This window comes from Misgurnus anguillicaudatus, chromosome 3 (genome assembly GCF_027580225.2).
Source record: "Misgurnus anguillicaudatus chromosome 3, ASM2758022v2, whole genome shotgun sequence".
Lineage (NCBI taxonomy): Eukaryota > Metazoa > Chordata > Actinopteri > Cypriniformes > Cobitidae > Misgurnus > Misgurnus anguillicaudatus.
In genome coordinates, this window is record NC_073339.2 from 32,733,118 (window position 1) to 32,753,682 (window position 20,565).

Below are 20,565 nucleotides of genomic sequence, written 5' to 3' on the forward strand. Positions count from 1 at the left end.
AAGGTACAGTAATGTAACCAAAAAGATACAACTTGTATTATGTTTAATATACCTGTACCAAACGGAACCTTACGGCAGAGATTCTCAAACTTTTCCGGCGTGTGCCCCCCCCCTTGTGTGCGGTGCATTCCTTCGTGCCCCCCCAAGAAAATTTATGACAAAAAAAACTGTTCTAAAACTTAACATTTTAATAAAACAAAACATTAAATTATACAAAGTAGTGCTGTTGGTTAGTAGCCTTATTTTCTTTTATGTTTTATTACATAGAATTCATGATAAATTAATTTATTTTATAAAATGTTATAAAACTGGGGCCCCCCTGGCATCATCTTGCGGCCCCCCCTCGGAGCCCCAGCCCACACTTTGAGAACCACTGCTTTACGGAACCACCAGAAAAGTTACCGTTTTGTACCATTTTTCTGAATGTTTAGAAACACAGACGGAGAGTTTTCAAAATAAATGTATATATACACTTTTAAACACACCTACAGTACACTTAAACCAGCAGCATCTCAAGCAATGACATTGGTATGTGTATGATACCAGAAACAAAACACTGAAAATACCTTTGTTTAATAATGCACACTGACCTGATTTCAAGACAGAAGAATAGAGGCTTAACCAGACTTAGTGCTCCTGTTTGTGTAGCATGTGTAGTGTTTGTGTGTATGTATAGTGTAATAGATACATAATATGTTTTAGTGTTGTCCAAAAGTCTATAACCACTCATGAAAATGCTTTGATTTTGCATGCATTTTCATTACAAAAGTTCAGCTAAAAATGCAACTAACTTTCTTAGTATGTCCCTGTTTTGCTATCTGACACTTTAAACTACAGTAGAGCTAGCATGGCATGAAATGTTTGTGTGAAACTTGATGGCCCATGCTATCCCAGCATGATCTGAGAGAGAATCTTGTATGCTTGCGACCTTGTATACAAAATTGATGATGTGATTATATTCTTCATTTCACATTATAACTTTGCTTCGTCTTTAATTTGTATCAAATAAAAAGGTCATAATTTCAATGTGGTCTCAGAATTGTATTACCCGGGTGATTCTCACGAAAACTTGGTTTTAAAAATGTCAAGCATGAAAATGTAAAAATTGCTTAAATTTACTTTTTTCCCACCAGACATTGAAAAACAAAGTCTGGAGTAAATGGGAACATTAATTTAAAAACTTTTACTTATCATTGAACACTTTTTGTAACATAATTTTAAAAATTAGTCCTAAAAAATCTCATTACCGCAACAGTCAGAAAACATCAACACTGACATATTTTCAAAATGACATGACAAACCTGCAAGAACATAATTTGGAGATTCTGCACATGCATTTAAAATCAAAGTATTATGCTTCTATTAATTAAATTAACATTTAATAAGCATCTGTTGCGGTAATGATAATCAAAATGTCGTGTAAGCATTCTGACAAGACAATATTTCAAATTAACTGTAAAAAAAATGATCTTACCTGGTAGCCATCTTGAAGTAACTGGTCCATGTGCTTGGTCACTCAAAATCAAACTTTATTAAAATTCTGTATGTGTGCTTAAACTGTTCTCAAAAAGTGTTGCGGAGGATGAGAACATCAGGCATGGACACATCATTTTCCTCATTTTTCTTCATTATTATTATACATGAATATTCAGTAAATATTTTTTCTGTCATCTAAAGTAGTCTAGCAAAACATCCTTTTTTTATCTTAATATTTTTGTGTTAATTTGATTAAATTACAACATAACGCATGTTCAAACACAGCCGGACACATTGCGGTAATGAGAATTTCAGCAGAAAATTAGATAAAATTTCCAATTATAAATTCTTATGTTGAAATCACACATTGTGCAAGGCAGAACACAGTATTGTGTTAATTCTGATGCTTTTTAATGTTACTATATTACACATTTTAAAGCTAAAATCATTAGTGCCGTGGTGTTTCAATGGTTTCGTGAGAATCACCCACCCGCAGTATAGTACGTGGAGCCCTAGAGTATTGTTTTCACACTGTATTAGTGGAGCCCTTCATAATAGATAAGACAAAGAGAGGTCCTCACACAAAAACACATGTACACGCCGCAGGGTTTGGTGAAAAAGTTTGTTTGGCCTGATTCCTCAAGGTCATAGCAGGTTAGGTCACAGCGTGCCTCTAGCTAGATCTCCTGTACTTGGGTTTGCACACACTCCAATGTTTTGCCAAAAAATTCCTGGGAAATTTTTGAATACTATTTAAATAAGTCTTTTGTTGGGGAGATCCACTTTAGCTTTTTTAAAAGGTGAGTCCCAGGTAAAGGAATGAGCCCAGGTAAACATACTTGAGGTTAAGCAGTCTTTCTGGCAAAGCGTGCACAAAGTCATGTAAGGTTGCTACTGAGCCAAATGCATATTTGAAATATTGTAATGTTGTTTTGACTTGCAGTCAGTTCTTGCCAAAGGATTAGGCTTTCCGGATTTTGCCAAGTTAGAGGTACTCTTGGGTCAACATCATTGTTGACCCTGGGACAACATTTCCATCAACCAGACAGATTTGAGGGATAAGTTTACAGTTCATGTAAAGTTTAGGCTTACATCCAGGGTTAGGTGCAGCGTACCTATCATTTCCCTCTGATTTTTGAGATGGGCTTGGTGTAGGGATGTTGTTTTTTACCCAAGTGTTGCTCCAGCGTCACCCAAAAACATCTCTCACTTGGCAATATCAAAATAAAAACAAAGAATTATAAGTTTGGACCCTAAAATGACTTATTGGTTGAGGCTGACCTTTGCAATGTAGCTTTGCAACACTGATTATTTAGGCCATTATTAACATATCATTTACCATTTTTTTTCTGTTTAACAGCTGAATGTGAGCACAAGATTCACAGCGCCAGTGGAACCATCAGCAGCCCCAACTGGCCTGACAAATACCCCAGCAGGAAGGAGTGCACCTGGGACATCACCGCCACCCCTGGTCACCGGGTCAAAATCGTGAGTGTTTACATATGTTCATGCATCACCCATCACTGTGCAAGATCACCATTGTCATTGTGTCTGTTTTAGTGTGGTGGGTTAAAGGATAAGTCCAAATAATCCAGATAGTTTACTCACCACCATGTCATCCAAAATGTTGATGTCTTTCTTTGTTCAGTCAATAAGAAATTATGTTTTTTGAGGAAAACAGGATTTTTCTCATTTTAATGGACTTTAATGGACCCCAACACGTAACAGTTTTAATGCAGTTTAAAATTGCAGTTTCAACAGAGTTTCAAAGGACTCTAAACGATCCCAAATGAGGCATAAGGGTCTTATCTAGCAAAACGATTGTCATTTTTGACAGGAAAAAAAATTCACTTTTAAACCACAACTTCTCGTCTATCTCCGGTCCTGTGACGCGCCAGTGCAACATCACGCAAAAATGACAATCGTTTCACTAGATAAGACCCTTATGCCTCATTTGGGATAATTTAGAGTCCTTTGAAACTGCAATTTTAAACTGCATTAAAACTGTTACGTGTTGGTGTATGGAGCGAGATATGTTTCTTTATTACATGCGATAAATTAAATGATCTGAGAGAAATAAAACTATTTGAAAGAAAAAGTTATCACACTGATAGCAAAGAAGCATTTCATGAGAAAAAAAAGAATATTTGAGAGAAAAAGTTTTCATACCAATAGCAAAAAATTATAATATTTGAGACTAAAAAAAAGTTTTGAGAGAAAGTATTTTCTCATTGTAGAAGATAAAAAATATACATTTGAAATTTTTTTAAATTATTTCTGAGAAAAAAATCTCTCAAGTACATGTTTTTTGCTATTAGTGTGAAAACATTTTCTCTACAAAAAAAAGTGTTTCTATCAAAACGCTTTTCTTTGCTCTCGATGCAATTTCTTGCTCTCATGTCAGGATTTTGCTTTCTCTGTGAAAATTGTGTCATGGGCGGGGCCACGTTCCTATTGGCCAGTCGGGTAAGCATCGTTTTGTCTTGGGAATCGAACTGAATCATTACACCGTTGTTCGGTTCACCTAGATAGATGCCGCCCGTCTCTGCTTTTAGTTGAGCACGGACACTCTAATGTTTGAGTAAGATGATGACACACAACTCGATGGATAGCTGGCTGAGCAAGGTCACAGCACTGAAGATTAAACATTAAAAAATGAAATGGTACTCTTATTCATGAATGAATGTGTATTATATTACTAGCGTGCTAATCGCTAATTAGCCATCATGCTAGGTAAACTTGCAAATGCCAAATGAATGTTTTGATTCACTCCTTAACTTAGTGAGTAGTTTCTACCTTTGCACTTGCTAGCCTCAAAGCACCTGAAGAGTAACTGCTTGTTCATCATATACAACCTCCTGTACAACTTTCAACCAACGTTAGTGTGCATGGAGGAAGTACAGAAAAATAAGGGACCTAGCTGCCGCAGCGCGGGGGGCCACACACGCCTACGGTGACCACAGTCCCGAAGTCGTACGTGCCAGTGGTGGTATATCATAACTTAAATGTGTTTTTTGTTTTCATAAAAATATTAACATTGATACCATTATAATAAGATAGCTGCTATAGGGCTTGGGCGCCGCGTTGCATTCTGGGACGTCGCGGCCATGTTGGTGGCCTCACGAATGTAAACATACAGCAAGTTGAACGAGGAGAAGCGGCGGCGTTGGGAGAATTAAAAGAAAGACAAAAGATGTTAAAATCCGGAAAAGGATGTGGAATTTAATGGGATACGTTAAACAGGGAAGCAGGGACCGGTATGTGGACAAAATCGGAACTATTAACGGTTAGAATCCATATGAAAAAAGAGTGAATAAAGAGCCTTTAAGATAACAGCGTGGTTGTTGTGAGAGCACGATTTCACGCCAATCTGTAAGCAAAGTCACGTATGACCTAGCTTCACAACTAGCTTAGTTAATGCAGCAGTTTTTGCTGTCAGCAGAGGGATAGCAACAGAAAGATGAATGTTGAAATTTTCCAGTATTTTGGGCGAGTAAACCGGGACAGTTCCCTTATGTTCAATGTTGACTTAAGCTATATAAATTAATATTCAGATGTTATACTTCACTGTCGTATATATAAATGTCATTTATATGTCATGTATACACATTACTGAGGGGTTGAGGTTAATGTTTGGTTTCCGATATTGAATAAAACATAATTAAGTTTTCTGTAATCTGTCATTTTTAATGTAAATTACTTTTAATGTGTTACTTTATTATTAATACAGCAACGGTTTACCATGGTTGAAAAAATAACGACAAATTAATTAAATTAAGACACACAATTGAGAGAAAGTATGTCTATAAGCAGAGCGCAGCATGGAGCGCAGCAGTACAGGAGGCAACCAACATGGCCGCCACGACAAGTAATGACGTCACGACGCCCAAGCCCTATTGAAATCAGTGTGAACAGATGCACTCAGTCTCTCAATATCACAACAAGTGGTCATATTGAATACACAGCTATGACAATAATAAATAGGGCAACAAAGTAATAATAATAATAATAATTTGTTACACTTATTTAGCGCTTTTCTGCAACACTCAAAGCGCTTTACATAAAGGGGGGATCTCCTCAACCACCACCACAAAAAATAAGCTTTGGAGGAACTTGTGAGATGTGAACCATATTTTTATTAACTTATTAAATTAACAGATCCATAACTTAGTAATTAGGAAGGTTCTCTGTCAAGTTCAGCTGTCTCGAATTTTTCTTGCGCTCCTCTGATGTCATTCACTTGGACTTGATTTATTCAAAAACTCCCCAACTGCTTTGCAATCAGAAGCTTAAGCTTACCTGAAACTATAAGGAAAATAGACTATAGAGGCTTTCTGAAATGAATGAAAGGACTAGAGATGACTATTGGAGCATGTCAGACCTACTTTTTTTATAAGTGTAATTCTTGTCACATTGTCACAATTTAACACATCATTGTGTTATGCTTGGAACAACACTGGGTGTGTTAATTTTAACACATTGTTTTGTGTTAAACTATTCAACACATTATGTGTTATTTCGTATTGATTTTGAGTTTATGTAAATAAAACACTAGATGTGTTGTCCTTATAAGAAAGATATCTCAATTTAACACATTCGTTTTAAGAGTGTATGTAAAATACGGGACAAATCGCGTCCCATATTGATTTGATACGCGTCATTTTGCCCGTAAATACGGGACGATTCCGTGTTTCACGGGACGGGTGGCATTGCCACCTTCCATGCACACGTTGGTTGAAAGTTGTACAGGAGGTTGTATATGATGAACAAGCAGTTACTCTTCAGGTGCTTTGAGGCTAGCAAGTGCAAAGGTAGAAACTACTCACTAAGTTAAGGAGTGAATCAAAACATTCATTTGGCATTTGCAAGTTTACCTAGCATGATGGCTAATTAGCGATTAGCACGCTAGTAATATAATACACATTCATTCATGAATAAGAGTACCATTTCATTTTTTAATGTTTAATCTTCAGTGCTGTGACCTTGCTCAGCCAGCTATCCATCGAGTTGTGTGTCATCATCTTACTCATACATTAGGGTGTCCGTGCTCAACTAAAAGCAGAGACGGGCGGCATCTAGGTGAACCGAACAACGGTGTAATGATTCAGTTCGATTCTCAAGACAAAACGATGCTTACCCGACTGGCCAATAGGAACGTGGCCCCGCCCATGACACAATTTTCACAGAGAAAGCAAAATCCTGACACGAGAGCAAGAAATTGCATCGAGAGCAAAGAAAAGCGTTTTGATAGAAACACTTTTTTTTTAGAGAATATGTTTTCACACTAATAGCAAAAAACATGTACTTGAGAGATTTTTTTTTTTCAGAAATAATTAAAAAAAAATTCAAATGTATATTTTTTATCTTCTATAATGAGAAAATACTTTCTCTCAAAACTTTTTTTTAGTCTCAAATATTATAATTTTTTGCTATTGGTATGAAAACTTTTTCTCTCAAATATTCTTTTTTTCTCATGAAATGCTTCTTTGCTATCAGTGTGATAACTTTTTCTTTCAAATAGTTTTATTTCTCTCAGATCATTTAATTTATCGCATGTAATAAAGAAACATATCTCGCTCCATACTGGTGTCCATTAAAGTCCATTAAAATGAGAAAAATCCTGGAATGTTTTCCTCAAAAAACATAATCTCTTCTTGACTGAACAAAGAAAGACATTAACATTTTGGATGACATGGTGGTAAGTAAATTATCTTGATTTTTTTTAAAGTAATAGTTTATCTGGAAAGTTCAACGTTTGGTTCCCATACATTTTGTAAGAGGCAGTGAAACAATAAGGAAGGCTTTGGAGGCTCTTTTTAAAATAACCAATTAAAAATGCACCAAATGGCGCGTTTCCATTGCATAGCACCCCACTGGTTGGGTCGGGTCAGCTCCCTTTTGGGAGCTTTTCCAGTGGGTACAGTACGTAGTACCTGATACCTTTTAAGTACCACCTCGTTTAAAGGTTCCTAGTGATCTGAGCTGATACTAAAACGTGATGTGAAAACTAGGGCTGCAACTATTAATCGCGTGTCCCATTAAAAGGCCTCTGAAATCGATTCGGAATCAATTTTGAATCGATTCTGTGTTTCATGCACAGCTTGTGTGTCAGGGTTCCCACGGGTCCTTGAAATCCTTGAAAGTTTGTGAATCTGGGGGAAAAAATTCAAGACCCTGGGAAGTTTTTGAAAATATACATACATAGATACATAGATTGAAAGTGCTTGAATCTAGTTTATGCAAGAAGTTTTCTGGAAAAAAATCCATATTATTCCCTGTGTAATGTAGGATAATATCATAAATTTCTAGCCTTTTAAGCACACATGCTAAACTGTTCGCTTTAAATGCTTATATCTTCTGTATGCGAATGTTGATTCATACCAAAATGCTTTTTTGCATATTTGTGTTTGACACATGAAAACGTCTCTGGTTACGTATGTAACTGTTGTTCCCTGAGAAGGGAACGAGACGCTACGTCTCCCTTGCCATACTTCCTGCGTCCCTGAAACGTTGGGTGGCCATTCGTCCGGATTTTGGCCGGACAGTCCGGATTTTAAGCATGCTGTCCGGCGTCCGGCGCAGCTTCAAGCCGGACGCTTATTTGTCCTCCTTTTTGGGGTTGCGCTGCTTAATCAGCATAAAACCCGCTCTAAAAACTTTATTAGGACGTCGCACGCAGCAGCAGAGCGTAATGCCGTAAGATCTCTAGTCAAACAAACGATTGGCCGAAAACGGTGTCAAATAAATATCTGAAATATCATTGGTTAAAAACGTAAACAAGCCTCCATGTGCTGGCTACGTCATATCATCACGTTAACATGCCGAAACGCCAGACCTCGTTTAATCCGGAATGGACAAAAGAGCATGAATTTATTGCAAAATAAAAAAAAAGTACAAGAAGTTTTATTGGAAACAAAAAACTCTTGGATGCTGCCAGGAAAGGGCAGAAGTATTGCAGATAGACAATCAACTATTTGGTGAGTACATTAGTCTTATGTGTTCTATGTAGTCTTATGTGTGTTCACAAATCTGATGCAGCTAGTTTACTGTGTATTGTATTTAATGAAGCAAATATATATAGGCTACACTCGTTTCCTCTTAAGCCAAATTGATCTCTAATGCAGCATTTTCATATAACCCATTCATCTAATGTGCCAGTCTGCCAGATAATTTTTTTCCAGAAGTCCAAAAATTTTGTGTTTTCAGGCACTGTGCACTTTGCAAGACTTTTTTTGAAACAATACAAATTCTTTGAACAAACACTTTTTTGCCTCTTCTTTTACACATAGGTCTACATCAAATTGTCCGGCAATTATAGAGTAGGCTTTTTCAGAATCACTGTATCATGATACCATAGATATAATGGACAAAATTGTATTACAAGTACATTATTGTAGTTGCGAGTACACCAGAGTCCTATGCAATTATTCTTGCCTCACTAAATGCCGCAAAGTGTCCTCCTTTTTGGTGTTATGGAAATGGCCACCCTACTGAAACGCCATCTTTGGCAATATTTCAGATAGCGATATTCTTCCTGGCTCCCGTGTCACCCTGTCTTTATCGTTAAGCCTTACCATTGATTGAATTTGATATTAGGGGTGTGACGGTCATTATATAACTGTGAGACCGACGGTTACAGTTGAACACCGTCATTAGAACTCTATAACCGGCAAAACCGTGTTATTAAAATATTTAAAAAAAATAAATTATCATAAAGAATGTTTAAATACGAATTAAAAACACTTGTTAACAGTCTTTGTTACATGCCCCACCATGTTCTCACGTCACGCAATGAAAAATACAGAGCGGAGCAAACACTGACAACGCGCTGACATACAGGAGAGACCAGGGCACTTTTTGGTTACTTTTGAGATTAAACATATTAAACAAAGTCTCACCTTTCAGATCATCTCTTCCTTCTATTTAATTTATAGAATCAAATAAACATGAATGACCATAAGATGTTTTAACCGCGGAAAGGCTCCGCCCCGCTTTTCAAGTTCAAATCCTCTCATGCTAATCTACTAACTCTCCTGAAAGCACATTCACTGCCAGTTGTCTTGCTGTTAATTTTAAATTAACGTAGAGCAAGTAGCTAATCAGTGTCTAGTTTATTCAAACGCTGGTTTCACATCGCAAGCATGAGCACTGAGCAGCGCGTATGCGGAGAGCGTTTGCCATTGTGCTTTTACAGCGGCTGCGTTTGCAGCGCATTTGGCGCCGTTTAATAATAACGGTAACAATCTCAAGTTCACATTACTTTATTTTACATGCATTTATGAGCAAAACCTCTTCAAGACGCTTTTTAATCCACATTGTTTTCGTGCTGTTCTGGTCCGTGTAATGACAGATATAGACACAATTATAGACATTAAAAGCCCGTGGCACAAATCTGTTTCTCTGAAGATTATTAAGATAATGATAGATAGAGGATTATGCTGGACAGAGAGTGACAGCGCAGTTTTCTGGCAAGTGTGTTTTTTAAATATTTAATTGCTTTCTGTTAAATTTCTCAAAGTCATTAGGCTACTGTTTAAAACACACTTGGCATCACATTCATGATTTTATGGTAAAATGACACTTTCGCGTCAATCCACGAGCTTTAAAACAAGCAACCCCTCCCCAGACGGTTATGTGACGAACCGTCACATTTGACTCACGTCACAACCGTCATCACCAATTCTGAAACCGGCACAGCCCTATTTGATATACACATTCAGACGCACTTACCCCTGGAGGCGTCCCCAAAGTGTCACCGCAGTGACGCAGCGCGAGTTCCCTTGAAAGGGAACTGTAACAACGTATCTTAAAAGGTAACACAATGTAACCTTGCTCTCACTTGAAATGTGTTCACATTTAGTCCTTGAATTTGAGGGTATTGGACCTGGAAAGTCCTTGAAAGGTCCTTGAATTTGAAGTTAACTAAGGTGTGGGAACCCTGGTGGGTGTACTACGGCATTTGGTCAGTAGGAAGTCCTCATCAATCTAAATTCATTATGAGTTGGAGTCGTTTATAACGTGCATTTAAAAAAGCCAGTCATATTTAAAGAATAAATTAATGTTTGGAAACACTGCTTCCCAACGATGGTCCCTCTGTTGCTTGCTCCCTCTTGTATGATGTCACCGCAATGGGCAGTGCAAATATAACAAAACGCCTATAATCCCTCTCACTCTGAAGTGTTACTAAACGCAATGGAAATGCTAATCGAGCCAATGAAAAGTGAGCTGGCACGACCTGACCCGCAAGTTACTAATGCAATAGAAAAGCGCCATAAGTGTGCCAAAATGGTGCTAATCGCTTGTTTACTGTACACACTACAGTATGTGCAACTCCTGTTTAACTGTCTTTATATCAAACCCAGCAAGCCTTTACACACTCAATACAAACATCTCTCCTAACAAGCACACAATCTCTGGCTACGATCAATGACCCCAGCAGTGACAGAAACCCGGGATGAAGACACAACAGCACACAATTGTGTCCATCTCACGTTCACATGAATAATCCAACATCACACACATTCCCTCACACTCATTCTTATTTGCATAAACACGCACACATAATCTCTTCTAAATCCAGCACGTGCCCACATAAACACTTAGATATGCATGAGTGCTGTCTGCTCCGTATCAAGCAGACATACTGTACACGCTCACATGCACCATAAAAGTAAACCACTGTACCTTATAAATCACTTTAAACATGGCTACGCAGATGTTTCCTCTAGTTCATATTTAAATCCACCGTTATGATTTTTATATAGTAGTAGTGTGTCAAAGCAAGCATGTTAACATGCAACTATGGCTGGGGTTCAGAGTGTATCTCTTATTGGTCCCCAAATCTGAGTTTTGAGCCAAAGTGATGCTAAATGGCTGTCATCAATCTGCCTTAAGATCTCAGGGAGGGAGAGCTAATAAAGTCACTAAAAGGATATTTATTGTTTGTTTTGATTAGGGAATAGTATTGTTAGCATTTACAGAACATTGTCAGAATTTGGAGAGTAAGCGTATCACCTAACTTTTATTGCTTTCTGTGTGTTTATCTGTGAAACAGCTGGCTTTTAAAATAATGCAATTGGTTTAAGTACTAAAGAGACAATGACTTAAAAAAAAGAGTCATTTAAACTCATGGAGAGGTTCAGAGATTGGTATGGTTCAATACAACCCAGCTTGAAAGTTTGATAAATGAAGTTCAGCGAGCCAGATCACTTGGCCTCTATCTTGGCAATGCCCCTGGGCACCCTTCTTAACGGCTTGAATTGGGAAAGAGGGATATTTTCAGATACCTCTGTGTCAAGACTATGTTTCAATAACATATTTCAAACCAGTAATAAAACAAATGCATACATTTTTCTCAGAAAATAGGGTGGCGTAGCTATACATGCGATGTAAAGATAAAACATCCATCAGGGATGCTTGGCTCTTTTAACTAGCTATACATGCGATGTAAAGATAAAACATCCATCAGGGATGCTTGGCTCTTTTAACTAACAGATGGGACTGCCATATTGCGTGCCAGATGTGTTCAACTTATAGCTTTGGGTTATGCGGTGCTGTGTGGCTGTCAATAATTCATGATGGGATATTCTTTCCTCTGGTTTATATTTCCCTGCTGTCTCGCTCTGTGTTTGCAGGCTTTCAATGAGTTTGAGATCGAGCAGCACCAGGAATGCGCCTACGATCACCTGGAGGCCTTTGACGGTGAGTCGGACAAGGCGCCCATCCTGAGCCGCCTGTGTGGCAGTAAGATTCCCGAACCACTCGTCTCCACGGGCAACAAGATGTACCTGCGTTTCATCTCTGATGCTTCGGTGCAACGGAAAGGATTCCAGGCCACACATTCCACTGGTAAGCATTGTATGATATTTTGATGTATATACTGATTGAACCATACTTGATGTGATTGAACTGTCATGTTGGTCATAGAAGCAATTCTCAAGGTATCCTCGGTTGAACAGAGCCCTCTAGTGGATCATTACTGAATTACATGTTAATTAGAATTACATGTAAGTATAGCTTATCCTCAGTTGACCTTTATGCTCATTTACAAAGGTAAAAAGATAACATGTGACATTAAAGCGATACTCCAGCCAAATATCAAAATTACTGCATGATTTACTTACCCTCAAGCAATACAAGATACATGTCTATCATCTTTCAGACAAACACATTTGAAGTTATATTCACTGCAAAAAATGACTTAGTATTTTTGTTTTGTTTTCAGTAGAAATATCTAAAAATTCTAAAAGTATTTTCTTGATGAGCAAAATGACCTAAGAAAATAAGTCTAGTTTTTAGAAAAAAAATATACAAAGTGAATTTGTGCTTAAAACAAGCATAATTATTTGCCAATGGGTTGAGAAAATTTAGCTTGAAATAAATGTTTTTAAGAAAAAAATTATTTTATTTCTATTTTTTTTTCTCACCCCACTCGCAAATATCTTTGCTTGTTTTAAACACAAATTCACTTAAATTGTATATTTTTTGTCTAAAAACTAGATTTATTTTCTAAAGACATTAAGAAAAAGCATCTTAATCTAAGAATTTTTTGATATTTTTACTGAAAACAAGACAAAAATACTAAGGTCATTTTTTTTTGCAGTGTAGGGAACAACTTTTGACTTTGAAGCTCAAAGAAATGCATCCATCTTTCACAGAAGTAATCCACATAGCTCCAAGGGGTTAATAAAGGTCTTTTACGAGTTATCAATACGATTTTGTAAAAAACTTTATAAACAGCTTCCGGTAATGACACCATCTGGGACTCACGTGTTTCACGAGTCTCTGCACAACGTAACTATGGCAACAACCGCTCACTAGGCTAATACTCTCGCTTGAAGTCCAAAATGGCATCAATTGGACCTAATCGCATCGATTACCCACAGAAGACCTTTATTACCCCTTTGGGGTCGTGTGGATTACTTCTGTGAAGGACGAATACACTTTTCGGGGGTTTAAAGTCAGATGTTGTTCCCTGATCCCTGTTTTCTACCATTATAAAGCTTGGAAGAGCAAGGACATTTACTGAAATAACTCCAAATGTGCTCGTCTGAAAGATGATTTATCTGTCCGATGTATCTCGGATTGTTTAAGGGTGAGTAAATCCTTTACACTGCAAAAAATAAGTTTCTTACTTACAATTTTGGCTTGTTTTCAAAAGAAATATCAAAAAATTCTTAAAGGATAATTCCGGTATTTAACACTTTGAGTCTCATTTCTGGTTTGTTTTGGATGAACTACAGTGATGGACACAGAAATTTTGACAATGGGTCGTGTCTTGAGTTTTCGACTCATTTAGAAGCGTCTCTTGACTGCTTCAGAGTGGAAGTCAATGGCCATGCACAAACATGTCATTAAAACAACACTTAACGTTCATTTTCAAAACTGTGCTACTCACCGAGTGGTTCGTGGTGTTCGTTGAGGATTAAAAACAAGTTGTGTAGCGAAATACAGTTTCTGTCGTGTTTTATTTGGCATTTTGTAAAATTCCATTGACCTATCTGGAAGACTCATTGCTCGCTGATATATCACTCCGCCGCCGGGAAACCGAAAAGGGACTGTTTACATGTGGTTGTTGTTTATTTGCTCGGTTTCTCTCAGAAGAAATTGTTCCCATATTTGTAGGGCTGGACCAGAATATTCGAATATTCGTTCCGTGGGTTGACATTCGATTTTCAGTTTTGAGATTCGAATATATATATAAATATTTTACAGCATTAATGCAAAGCTTTTGCCAAGCAGGAAGTGCGCTTCACACTACCGCTCTATAGGTGGCGCAGACGGACCAACATCCATAGCCAACAGCCACCAAACGGCACCAGTGGAAGATCGCCTCAAACGGAAAACGCGCTTCCTGCTTTGGCATTCACGCTAACAATGTTGTAAATAACGTTCAGTTTCTTGCAAAAACTGATTGATTTGCTTCACAAGACGTCAATATGTTACACGGAGTTATGGGGGATTACTGTTGTATTGGATATATATGCTTTAGCTCTTAAAGTGTGCGGATCGGTTGACTTGCATGACGGAGCACTGGGGTTTCTGCAAAATATCTTCTTTATTGTTCTGCCAATGAAAAAAAAAATTGGATGGTGTAAGTGTTATAAATAAACTTGATTTTGAAAGTATGCTACCGTTTTATTACAGTTTGTTGGACTACGTTCATTCATGCTTCAGACTCAAATATAGAGCGGAAGTATATACGCGGTTGTGAGGTATCTGAAAAAATAGTTCCACTATAGCAAATAACACGGATTGAAATCATACATTGCGCCAATATATTTGTTTTTAATCATCAAGGAACACCACAAACCACTCGGTGAGTAGTACAGTTTTGAAAATGAACGTTAAGTGTTGTTTTAATGACATTTTCTGCATGGTCATTGACTTCCATTCTGAAGCAGTCAAGAGACGCTTCTAAATGAGTCGAAAAGTCAAGACACGACCCATTGTCAAAATTTCTGTGTCCATCACTGTAGTTCATCCAAAACAAACCAGAAATGAGACTCAAAGTGTTAAATACCGGAATTATCCTTTAAATCAAGATGTATTTTCTTGATGAGCAAAATGACCTAAGAAAATAAGTTTTTTTAAGTGAATGTGTGCTTAAACAAGCAAAAATATCTGCCAATGGGGTGAGAAAATATTTCGTGAATTGTTTAAGAAAGAAGTAAACTTATTTCAAGATTTTTTTCCTCACCCCATTGGCAGATATTTTTGCTTGTTTTAAGCTCAAATTTACTTAAATTTTATATTTTTTGTCTAAAAACTAGACTCATTTTCTTAGGTCATTATGCTCATCAAGAAAATACATCTTAATTTAAAGGAACACTCAACTTTAAAAAAAAATACTAATTTTCCAGTCCCCAAGAGTTGAATATTAGATTTTTACTGTTTTGGAATCCATTCATTCAGCCGATCTCCGGGTCTGGCACTAACACTTTTAGAATAGCTTGGCACAATCCACCGAATCCGACTAGACCATCAGCATCGCGCAAAAAAATAACCAAAGACTTTCGATATTTTTCCTATTTAAAACTTGACTCTTCTGTAGTTACACCGTGTACTAAAATAGTCCCCTTGGTAACTTTCAATATCAGGGGACTATTTTCGGGCACTGCGTAAGATCATTGCGCGTCCTGCATCCATGTTTCAGCAGCAAAGTCCTTGATTATTACGCCAGAATGAGAGTATAGTTCCTAACCATATCTGCCTATAAAATCACAACTTTTAATTTTTCGCCGATCTTAGTACGCGATGTAACTACAGGAGAGTCAAGTTTTATAGGAGGAATGTGGAAATTCTTTGGTTGTTTTTGAGCGCGATGCTAGTGGTCTGGTCAGGTTCGGTGGATTGTGCTAAGCTATGCTAAAAGTGGTAGCGCCAGACCCGGAGATCGGATGAATGGACTCCAAAACGGTAAAAATCAAATGTTTAACTCTAGGGGACCTGGAAAACTTGTATATTTTTTTTAAAAAGTGCAATGTCCCTTTAAGAATTTTTAGATATTTGTACTGAAAACAAAACAAAAATACTAAGTCATTTTTTTTCAAGTGTAAGGTTTATAATATAAACTGATATATACATTTGATCATGTTTATTCCCTGGGAATTTAACCCATGGCCTTTGCTAACATAATGCCCAATCAACTGAGCTACTGTACAGGAACACCTAAAAAAGTCAGTATTATTTTTGAAGGGTTTATTGAAAGATCAGTTGTGTTGACATTGCATTGTTAAACTGAGAATATTATATAAATCAATGTTCGGTAATCAAACCATTTGTGTGTGTAGAGTGTGGCGGCAGGCTAAAAGCAGAAGCACGGCAGAAAAACCTGTATTCTCACGCTCAGTTTGGGGATAATAACTACCCTGGACACACGGACTGCGAGTGGCTCATCACAGCAGAGTCGGGATACAGCATCGAGCTCACCTTCACCACATTTGAGGTGGAGGAAGAGGCCGAATGCGGGTACGACTACATCGAACTTTACGATGGCTACGACGCCGAAGCGCACAAACTCGGACGCTTTTGTGGTTCTGGGGTACGTGAACCGTTATGAGTGTGTGTATTTATGTTAATACGTATGAGCCTATAACACCAATGCCTGATCTATCTCTCTCTCTCTTTGTTTAGCCCCGTGAGGAGCTTTACTCGGCGGGAGATGCAGTGCTGATTCATTTCCACACCGATGACACAATCAGTAAGAAAGGCTTCCACATCCGCTACACAAGCACAAAGTTCCAGGAGGCGTTGAATACGCGCAAGTAACACGAGAGACTGCAGAGATACTGAGGAAAGGGATGAAATGTTACAAGAAAAAGGAGAAAACGAACTCCAGAAAACTCTAAAACTATTGATTGATTTACGTCAATCAAATACCATGCCGTGATGTGTTTACTGCATCGGATTCGCCTCTTTCTAACCTGTGTCCAGTCATTATGGAAGTGCTGTCATTTTGTCCCTAAACAACACCAATCGCCGCTCTTACTGTACTGTAGGTTTGGGCTAGCTCCGCCCACTGGAGCACAGAGTGGTGTCCTAAAAGGATCACTAATGTAAGGAGCAATCCCGGGAAACACACACACACTCACACATACAAACAAACAGTTTTTATTGGCTCTCTGTTCTTTATATAATAAGTGACATATTAGGACACACCAACATTAGGAGCCAATAATGAAATATTAATAGGACTAATGTGTGTATGTGTGTGTTTGCATGTCTTGTGATGTTCTGGACCGCATGGGAAGTCTGGCTGCTGACGCTACACGGCACTGTACCTCAACTAATATATGTATGTGTGTGTGTGTATATATGTGTGTGAGACAGCGTGAGAGGCCTTTAAATACCAGCCTGTGGATCAGAACTCATTGTTTTTTTTAAAGGTTATAATATTAATACAATTATTCTAATTTTCCAATCCACTAAAATGGCAAGAGTTAACATGTAGCCCAATAAGCTTCCTTGCATCTTTGTAGCCCATTGATTATGTCTGCATTGGGCATAAGTGAAAGCGTGTAATAATGTACCAGTATCATATGCCGCTCTTTGACAGAACCTGTGGAACTCACAGAAATGTACAAACAGGCACCGAGGATCTGGAAAAAAAGGCCTACTCACGAGCCAAAGTGCTTGTTTTATGTGCAAGGATAAGTTGGTGAAAGACTATACTTTTTACCATCTGTTAAAGAAATCTGTGTTTGCGGTGACACCACCTGAAGAAGAGAGAAACGGGAAATGTAAACAGGAAGTGATGTCATAAAGCCTTGCATAATATGTCTGTTACAGCTTGTGAGCTTTATATGCACTTAACACAGACGAAAAAACAAGACTGTGTGCTCTCCAGTTATGAAGCTGTGTTTGAGTATCAAGACTTGACAGAAAGCTCACTCAAACCTTACAAGGGAACATTCTCTGATGCTATATTCCCAAATGAACCTTTCCCTCTTGGAAAACGACGGAGATAGCAAGGCAATCGCTGTTGAAGGGAATTTCTATGGTGCTATGCAGCGTCGCAAAATAGTGACGTCCCGGGAGGCAGCGCTCCAACCATTCAGTGAATGCGTTGGTGTAATGGAGAGGCAGCGGTGAAATAATGTTGCTCATCAACACAGAAAGAATGGGCTTTGTGCCCAGCTGCAGTGCTTCCTGGGCTTCGGCCGGCTCCTTGTTTCCTGTCTGCCATTGTTGGACAAACTGATTGATCCAGGTGGGTCTGATTATTGTTGTTGTGACTACTGAGGTCGGGCACACCTGGATTGGTCAGTTTGTCCAGTGGTGGCGGACGGGGGACGGGGAGCTGGCTGAAGTTCGGGAGGTGGTGCAGCTGGGCATAAAGCCTATTGAATACATAGACTCACAGCATTGACAGCACTAGTGTTGTGGACGAACAATTATATTGCCTTAGAACCAAAATGTACATTCTTGCACATGATGATGTTTTTTGTTTTATTTTGAAATGATTATATTTTATTTGATATTAAGTTTAAAGAACTTGAAACTTTATGTAAAAACTAAAAATCTTGACAAGGCTGACCTGAAGTCGTCCTGTACCTTTTTACAATAACCGAACAAGTTACAAAAGTTTCTCAATGCTTTAAAGTCTGCAGTAAGACTGCCTGAACTGTGATGGTATGTGTGCATCTATGTGTGTTAGACAGCACAGGTCACGTGACTCTGCTGTTGTTCTGTATGTGCCAAGCTCCTGTTGTTTCCTCTGTAGGTGAACTATGACTTATGACCATGTTACACAACATTTTATTTTCCTGTTTCATTATCAGCCTAATGATGAAAAAGGAATCTCTGATTAAATTCATGTCAGGTCAATAATACTCGTCTTGTTCTTTCTTGCCTACGTTCTTCTCATCAAGCCAGGGCAGAATAAATTGTCGAAACAGGAAAAAATTTAATTGCGTAATATATATACAAAAAATGACTGATTTAAAGAGGGCATATCATGAAAATCTGACTTTTTCCATGTTATAGTGCTATAATTAGGTCCACTGTGCTTGTATTAACCTAGAAAATGTGAAAAAGATCAACCCAGTAACTTGAAAAAATAGGTCATTAAAATTTGGCTCCGCTTGTGATGTCAGAAGGGGATAATAAAGCCCCTTAATCTGCACTACCCAACCACGGCACTGCCATTTAGTGCAGGGATCAACTCATTTGTATTTAAAAGAACACACCCAATATGGCACATTTTTGCTCACTACCTGGCAATTTTAATATGCTATAAAAAATTATCTATAGTATTTTGAGCTAAAACTTCACATACATACTCTGGGGACACCAAATATTTATTGTACATATTAAAAAAGTCTTGTGATATGTCCTCTTTAATACTTAATGGCTATGTGAGGATGCATACTACAATGTTTTCATTGTCATGTCTATGACCTCTTACAACATCTAAAAACAATTTATTAATTAATTAACAATTTAACTAGGATACACCTAACCATTGCTCACACTTGAAAAGAATAACCTGGTTCACAGTTATTTATATTTTCAAAGGGACAGTAAGTAGGGTTTTAAGTGTTTTATTAATCAAATCAATGTCTTTATTCATAAATATGTCCTTGTTGGTGTCAAATGACCTCTGCCAGTAATCTGACTTTTCTTTGTAAGCTTAGAATTTCTTCTCTTTACTTACATTGAACAAGAAGGCTTCCATGTCGTCCGCCATACTGATAAACTATTACAGCAGAGAGGGACAAAAAGCACTAGCCTACCAATGCGTTTCCACAATGCCTTTTCATTCAGAACACCTGAACTAGCTGAAACGCACAAGGAGATCAGTTATTACATAGCAGCTACTGTAGTTGCAACACGCATTTGGAAAAGCGAGGCGTTAGAGAGCACTATTCGTTTGAATGCAAAATACAATTTCACCACTAGATGGAGGTAAATCCTACTTATTGTCCCCTTAAAGCGTAACTAAACCCCTGGTCAGAGCCTGACTCCACCCACTGGCAATATTTGAAAAATGCAAGAAAAGTGGGCAGATCCCAACGGAGATAGAGGGGACGAACTAAGGCCCTGTCCCAAATGGCGCACTTCATGTGGACTTTCGGTCTCGTGGCCTTAAATTGCGTGTGCTCGCTTAGTCTACAAGTCCGTAGGGTGTTCCATGTGTCATTTTTACACTTCAAAGTGTGCTCATCAGTGCCTCCTTTGCCCCCTTGATGCGGTCTTCAGCGAAGCCCGCACTGCAGCAGGCTTCGCGCACTTTACCAACCCAGAAGTCCTTGCGAAAAAGAAATCAGACCAATCAGTCGACGGAAGGGAGGAGTTCACACTGACGGGCAACTTCTCTACCTATTTCCAGCATGACGCTCTTGTCTGTCCCAAAATACGGCTCCGGTGCACCCACGTGGACTCGCATCAAGGGTCCCTAAAGTCTGGACTACGTGATGTCATCAAAGTGTGGACTCTGAGGAGGACCACAAGTCCTGAGTGTGCCATTTGGGACAGGGCCTAAGTGTGTGGTGAGATCGTAACAAGGGACCTGCTTACGTCACTAGTCATTTTTTGGAGCCAACATCCAATAGGAAAATTCAACTGCAGTAGCCACCGTTCAACCTG

The 20,565-nt window shown here is 38.3% G+C and overlaps 1 protein-coding gene across 1 annotated transcript in view; it reads left to right on the forward strand.

Annotated features, from left to right (window-relative positions):
- tll1 (tolloid-like 1) overlaps positions 1 to 18,552 on the forward strand; it is a 69,065-nt gene extending 50,513 nt beyond the window's left edge. The window contains exons 19-22 of the mRNA XM_055205522.2: positions 2,837 to 2,964; positions 12,111 to 12,324; positions 16,269 to 16,519; positions 16,612 to 18,552. Coding sequence (XP_055061497.2) covers positions 2,837 to 2,964; positions 12,111 to 12,324; positions 16,269 to 16,519; positions 16,612 to 16,746 — 728 coding nt within the window. The 3' untranslated portion in view covers positions 16,747 to 18,552. The remainder of the gene's footprint in view (positions 1 to 2,836; positions 2,965 to 12,110; positions 12,325 to 16,268; positions 16,520 to 16,611) is intronic.
- Positions 18,553 to 20,565: the final 2,013 nt, after the last annotated feature.